The following is a 6,827-nucleotide window of genomic DNA, read 5'->3' on the forward strand; positions in this document are numbered from 1 at the left end:
CCCATTTCTTCCCCCCACACCCGACACTTTTCTCTTACTCATCGGCTCCTTCCAGCCAGGGTCCTCCTTGGCCCAGGTGACCTGGGACACCTGGAAGCCATTACCCCATACCCCACGACCATCCTGAGAGCTATGTGTCCCATACAAAGCATTTTCCCATCTGCAAAATGGGCTGCAATTCCCACCTCCTGAGGGAGGAATGTGTGGAAGCGCTCTGTATTGGAAAGTGCTAGACAAATGTTATGAGTCAAAATGGTCACTGTTCTTTGCTAGAATCTGTCTGGCACTCAGTGGCAGATTCACTCCTATGTCCCCCAGGGGCAATTATATTCACTCCTACGGTCATTTGTTGTTGGTGAACTTTGACACAGTCTGGGTTCTGTGAGGCACCATCATTCATAGAAATCACAAGAGCCAGGTTTCTTGCAGATCACAGTTCCCATTTTGGTCCTTTGTGTTAGCTTTGTGCCTCAGTTTGTTCAACTGTGAAATGGGTAGAACACAGAGTGGATGGGGGTGTTAGGTGGGAAATGAACGGACTGGAAACCACTTAGGCAAAGTCACCTGGCTTACACCTTGCCCGCTTGAACACATATACACACTACTTTCCAACACAATGATCCAAATTCCTACGGAAGAAAATTACAAAGCCCACAGAACAGCCAAGGTGGGCTCTTACTGCTCAAGTCACTTCTGCTCCATGACCCCATCTGGCCCTCTCTGGCCCCCACAGGCAGGCTAAGACTGAGGTTTGAGCCCCATGGCTGCCTGGCGAATGTAGAGAGAAGGTGGGTGGACTGTAATTAGACAGACTGTCCTGATTTTTCCCTCTTCACTCCAGTTGTTTATTTCCTGTGAGCTGGGCTGATCCTGAAGCACTTTGCAGGGGACTCCGGTATGGAGATGTGGACAGTGAAGGAGCTTTCTCTTGCCATCTTGGGCTTGCCCTGGACCAAGCTAGGAGCAGCTCTCCAGCTCTTTGCCCAGCTTCCCCACCCCTCACCATGGCTTTTCACCACGTGCTCATGGCGGATGAGGTCCTACCCCTCCTCCAATTGCCCTCTCCTTGTCACTTGCCAGAAAACTCTTTCCAGACTAGATAAATGCAGATTTTCTTTAAATAAAAGATCCCCTTTTTATAGGGGGTCTGAGGGCAAGTCGTGTGTAAAGAAAACACATAGGAATTTATAAACAGAGTCCTGCAGGGGTCAAATCTCTCAGGGTGGAATGACACTGTCCACTTGTGTTCTGTGTTAGAATGCTACAAACGCCCCTGTAGCTCACCCCTCTCCGTGGGCACAGAGGATACTACCCGGGAACATCAGCTATGAAAGAATAGGGGTGCAGGGCAGGCAAGGTTCCCTCACTCTGGAAGTCTGACGTCTAAGGAGGTATGTTAATAACCTCTGCAAGATTCATTTGAAATAACTGTACTGATTCCTTCAGATATTTCTCACAAGAGCTGTTATCAGTGGAAATATTTCCAATTATGGCAATTCCAATTAAGACTCACTTAGGCAAAGACAATGTCTCTTCTTTATTTCTTATGAGCTGCATGTTGTTAAAGTATTTAACCTTTCAGAACCTTAATTTCCTCATCTATAATATGGTAAAGAATTTACCTCATAGAGTTCTTGAAAAATAAAATAAGATAATGTAGATAAAGCTTGAAGTATTGGGTCTGACACAAAATAGATCACGATAGCATTTAAAAATAGTCATGTTGAAGTGTCTGCTCATGCCCGGCACCATCCTCTGTAAGTTAGTGCCTTTGATGTCCACTACAGCCTGGGAGGCAGATACGGTTACAATGCCCACTTATGGGAGGTGACGTTATGAAGGGTTAAGTAACTGCCCAAGATCACAAAATATGTAGTCTTGATGTGTATCAAGGCAACCCTGAGGCAGACCTGGCCTCCAAACCACTGTCTCTTTTGTCTAGGGCTACTCTTTATTAAAAAGGCAGTGATGGGGGTCACTCCTTATTTCATAAACACCATTTCACCTGTTCCAGGAGTCACTTTCTCCTTGCAAACCTAGAACAAGTTGTGAAAAAAAAAAAAAAAAACTTTTCTTGTAAAAAGCTGTTACTTTGCGTGGGCTGTGTCCCATAGCCACGGTGCAGAGACCTCCTCTGGAGGAACCTTGCCCCAAACATGAGTCAAACTTCCCCCTCTGTAAAAACTGACTTGAAGTAAACTCGGAATGAAGTTTAACACATTAAAAGCCATCCCTGCTAGCCCCTGGCCTCCACTCCACCCCGCCCCCCACTATGGCCTAGGGAACCGTGCAGGGGCACGCTCTTGTCTCCACGCCTGGCTGAGGCGCTAATCAGGCACCGGGAGGCTTCTCCAGCACTTCCTAAACTGCAGACCCCGCGCACTGGGCGCGCTCCTGGGACCTTCCTCCTACGGCCCCGGTGGCTGCAAAGGGGAGACAGTCCGGGGAAGTAGTGAGAGACGACAGCACCGCCACCTCGCAGTGACTCCACCAGCACTGTGCTCATTGAGAAGGCTGGCGAGAGAAGAGCGCATCACGCGCAGCCCTGGCCCGGGGAGAAGCGCTGCGGGCCCAGCGCACTCCGGCGTCCCGACGACTCAGAGCTGCCAGCCGACGAAGGGCCCACCGGGGCTCCCGGGAGGGGATGGGCAGCTGGAGCAGCCGTGGGAGACCCAGGAAAGCGTCGCGGGAGCGGGCATGCCCACCACCTAATTCATGCGGACTCGCCGCCTTAAGTCTGGGGAACCAGTGAGCGGCTAGGAGCGGGCTCCGGATTAGCTCCGGGTCCCCCCAGCTCCGGCCTCCCGGTGGTCAGCGAAGGGCAGAGTCCTCGTTCTCCCCGAGGGAGAAGGGAAACGGGGACGCTGGGCTGTCCCCTCGTCAGCAGTTCCACGCCCCCCGCAATGCCACTGTCACCCCTCCCTGGAGACCTAGAGATGAGGTTTACTTTTAAACGGGGACACCCGTCCCGTGACTGATTCGTACCCAGAGTTTCATGTTCTTTTTCTTGGACAGGTCAGAGCTGCTCAGTTTTTCCCTCCGATATTACAAACCAAATATATTTCTTTTCCGGGCATCGGACTGACGCGGGGCGGGGAGATGGGAAAGCAGAACGAAATACAGAAGGTGGCCCGTCCACGTCGCCATCACTTTATTGTATTGTCACCGTTAACTTAACTATAAATACACGGTGGGGAGCGGGGCGCGGGCGGCCTCTGACCGCGGGGCTGCGGGCCCCGTTGCGCGCCCACCCTCCCGGCTCTGTACACTATTTACAGCTCCTCGGGCCTCTTTCTCGACCCCTCCCCGCAAGGCAGCGCGTGTGCAAGAAAGTAGCATCGTCCGTCTGTGCAAGTCCTTTGCGTCGGGCAAGCGCCACGGCCGGCCCGCGGCCGTCAGCTGTCCGAGTCCAAATCGCTTTTCCCTTCCTCTTCCCTCTTCTCGGGCGACGCTTTCGACGTCGTCTTGTTCCACTTCTCGGCGTTTTCCGACTCCTCCGAGGAGGACCGCTTCTGCCGCCTCCACTTGGCACGGCGGTTCTTAAACCAGACCTGTTGCGCAACAGAGGACACAACGACAGTTCGGATCAAAGGCGCGCTTCCGCCGGTGCCAGCGCACCCCGGAGCTCGGCGCGGCCGCGGGACGGCCCCGCGTGGCCTCCGGACCCAGACGCGGGGCGCGCGCAACAAGAGCAGGGGAGCCGCTGGCTTCCGCGTTTTCACTCGACTTCCTGGGCCTAAAGCGCCCTCCAGCAGCCTCCGGGCCGCCATCGGATGTTTTCCAAGCGCAGGGAGACCCGGGGAGGGCTGGGCCAACCCGCCCGGGGCCCTGTTTCGTGGGGAAGGACCCTTAGGTGCCCCCACCTTCCAGCCCCCCGGCAGAGCCCAGCGCCTACCTCCACTTTCTCCTCGCGGAGATGCACTTTCCGGGCCAGCTGCTCGCGCGTGCCCACGTCCGGGTACTTGGTCTCCTGGAAGAGGTTCTCCAGCGCTTCGAGCTGCTCATCGGTGAAAATGGTGCGGTGCCGCCGCTTTCGCCGGCAGTGCAGCTGGTTGAGGAGCTGCAGCTCGGTGCGTGACAGTGTGCCCACATTCATGTAGGGCAGCATCTGGTGCGGCACCGGGGACACCAGCACCGAGCCGGGGCCCTCGTAGGCTGCGACAGAGTGGGGCGCACGGTCAGCAGCCCTCCCTCGCCACCGCACTCACGCCCGCCCGCCCGCCAGCCTGAGACCCTCTCCTACTTAAACATCGTCTGCAAGCGCGTGCTAGGAACTGGGGGTGCACGGGAATCAGGGGCGCAGGGAAATGGAGGAGCGAATTAGAGCGTCCACCCGCACAGCCCCAAAGCCAGTTAGGGAATTGCAAAAACCTGGTCTCCCCATGTAGGCACTGAATTACAGTTTTCGCTAACGCGCCCGAAGTTTGCAGCAAGAACTGTGCAAACTCCCGCGTCCGATGGGCAAAGTAAAAAGGGGGATGGGGTGCAAAAAGGAAAGAGTGGCTCAAGGTGAATAATGCAAGCGCCACCGCACACCGACGCCTCAGGGGCTAAGGATCCGGTGGGCGGCGAAGGCCCGCTGGAGCGCGACCCTACCTGGGGGCGTCGGGACGCAGGAGCACTGCTGGGCGCCCAGCGGCGCCACGGCCCCGCAGCAGGCCGGGCCCACGGGCGCCGCCTGCACGTGCAGCTGCCCGTAGAAGTAGTTGTTGTAGCCGAGGCGGGAGCCGCCGACCGCGGCCGGGAGGCCCGCACCGCTGGGGGCCACGGGGCGCGGGTAGAAGGCGCCATAATCCGAGGAGGGGCCGCCGCCGCCGTAGAGCGAGTCCCCGTGCAGGGCCGGGAAGACGACCGGAGCCGCGGCGCTGGGCGCCACCGGCAGCACCGAGTCCTTGCAGCGCGGCCGGGCGGCCAGGATGTTGTCGATGCTGAACATGCTGGCGGGCATCCCCGAGCCCCGCGCCGGGACCGAGGGGCGGCGGGGACGCGCGGACGAGAGAGCCTCCAAGTGGGGGTGTCCCCTCCGCTCCGGCGGCCGCCCAAACCGAAAGAGAGCGCCGGAGAGCGCGCAGCCCCGCGCCCCTCCCCGCCCCTGCGCCCGCGCTCCCGCCTCCCGCCCTCCCCGCGCTGCGGCGCTCGCTCAACTCAACCCGCGGGGAGGACGGAGCTCAGACCGGCTGAGCCTCTTGTTGGTTTTATACTAAGTCGACGTCATCCTGGATTTAGTTCCTGGTAATATGCAGATGACAAACAGAACCAGATTCGGCCCTTTCTTTTCCTCTGGGTGCGGGGGGTGGGGGCAGTGTTAGGAGGCAGGGGGAGAGGTGCCGGGGGAGGGGGTTACAGGGCCTGAGAGGAGATTGTGGATTGGGAATTAATGAAATTAACCTAATGTCTCCCATTCGGCAGCCCCGCCGCGGGCCGGCCGAGCTGGGCGGGCGGCCTAATTGCCCCGGTTAATCTCATTAATCCCATTGTGCCGCGGCCGTTAACAGCTCCCGAGGCCGGACCTCTCCACCCCCACCCCTTTTTTCTCAGATTGGGTCCTATTATTGGGTGCGATTTCCTCTACCTGCAGCTTAAATGCATTGTGGCCCATTTTACTTTGGGGCTCTTCCCCCCACCCCCCACCCCCCACCCCCCTTTCGCAATTTGTTTTGTTTTAGAAAATGTGAGGGGCTGAGTCCTTCCTCCAGCAAGACTGGAAATTCTTGCCCGCTCCTCCTCCGGGCTCCCGTGTACCCACCACCTAGTTTCACCTTTTTTTTTTTTTTTTTTAAATATTGAGGTTCTTTCCCAAATGCAACTGGTTAAGCCCCCAAAACTTTTTGTTTCTGGAAAAGCCAAAATTTACAAAGGCTAAACGACGAAGGAAGAGGTGCATCGTGTGTCTTAAAAAGAAAACTATTTTTTTTGGTGTTTGTTTTGTTTTGGTTTGTGTTTTTGCAGCCTCTTTGGGTCTGAAAACTACCATCATGGCAGTCCCTAGGTCCTCACACAGCGAAGACCAAATCCAGCCACTCTAAAATTTGCCACCAAGAGCGGCACTCTGAAGCGGTGCTTTCAGCGGCTCCCCGCATGGGTGTCGGTGGGTTTGGGGCTTTTTAAAAATTATTTCTGGGAGTGGCGTGTCTTCTCTGATTTCGGTTTTCAATCCGGATGGAGCCTTCGGGGCTTCCCTCTCCCCTTCCCCAGCAATCGAGTCGCATTTTTTCCTTCGGACCTGCTGGCTCCCGGACACGGGCAGGCCCCCTAGGCGCGGGCTGCCTTTCCGCCAGGCAGGCCCAGGCTGGGCTCCCCGGGCCAGTGGCCGAACGAAGGCCGGCTCTGCTCGCGGCAGGCGGCCGCAGTGATCTGCGGGATTCTCGGCTCGGCACGGCCGGCCGCCGGAGCCGCGACAGGCGCAGCCAAGCCCACCGCCGCGCACAGGCGGCCGAGCGCCCTTCGAGAAGGTAGGCGACGGGACGCGGGAACGAAAGCAGCCGCCGAGGTCCTGCCGACTGGGCGCAAGCGCCCGCCTGCCAGACCTCTTCTCCCTCGGCCCTTGGCTCAGGCGACTCGGGCCACTCCAGGGGAAGGGGTTAGCACCCGACCCAGGCGACACCGCCGAGGGCTGGGGTGGAAGACACCTCGGCTGCCCCGAAGGAAGGCCGCCTTTAACGCACACCCATTTTCCGCCATTTCTCTCTGGCTTATTAACCAGGGGTCCCCGCACAGTTGTCTGAAGTCGCCGCCGTAAAGCTAAGTGGGCTGCCCCCTCCCCGGCGCTGGGGCAGAGGGGAAAGGCCACTTGTCAATTGGTGTTCCCAGGTCAAAGAGCCATTGCG

At 57.7% G+C, this 6,827-nt stretch overlaps 1 protein-coding gene across 1 annotated transcript; it reads right to left on the reverse strand.

Annotated features, from left to right (window-relative positions):
- Positions 1-3,395: 3,395 nt before the first annotated feature.
- On the reverse strand, positions 3,396-4,948 carry GSC (goosecoid homeobox). Its single transcript, XM_063092175.1, has 3 exons — positions 4,597-4,948; positions 3,896-4,155; positions 3,396-3,551 (listed from the first exon to the last, which is right to left on the reverse strand). Exons 1-3 carry the CDS (start codon positions 4,946-4,948, stop codon positions 3,396-3,398), a joined length of 768 nt encoding a protein of 255 aa, XP_062948245.1.
- Positions 4,949-6,827: the final 1,879 nt, after the last annotated feature.

The sequence above is a fragment of the Cynocephalus volans genome, chromosome 3 (genome assembly GCF_027409185.1).
Source record: "Cynocephalus volans isolate mCynVol1 chromosome 3, mCynVol1.pri, whole genome shotgun sequence".
Lineage (NCBI taxonomy): Eukaryota > Metazoa > Chordata > Mammalia > Dermoptera > Cynocephalidae > Cynocephalus > Cynocephalus volans.

Excerpts from the sequence above, each read along its gene's own strand:
- GSC (XM_063092175.1), bottom strand. The coding sequence starts at position 4,948 with ATGCCCGCCAGCATGTTCAGCATCGACAACATCCTGGCCGCCCGGCCG. Across the intron at positions 4,156-4,596 it reads CTGCGTCCCGACGCCCCCAG|CCTACGAGGGCCCCGGCTCG; the intron begins GTAGGGTCGCGC and ends ACTCTGTCGCAG. Across the intron at positions 3,552-3,895 it reads TCCGCGAGGAGAAAGTGGAG|GTCTGGTTTAAGAACCGCCG; the intron begins GTAGGCGCTGGG and ends GTTGCGCAACAG.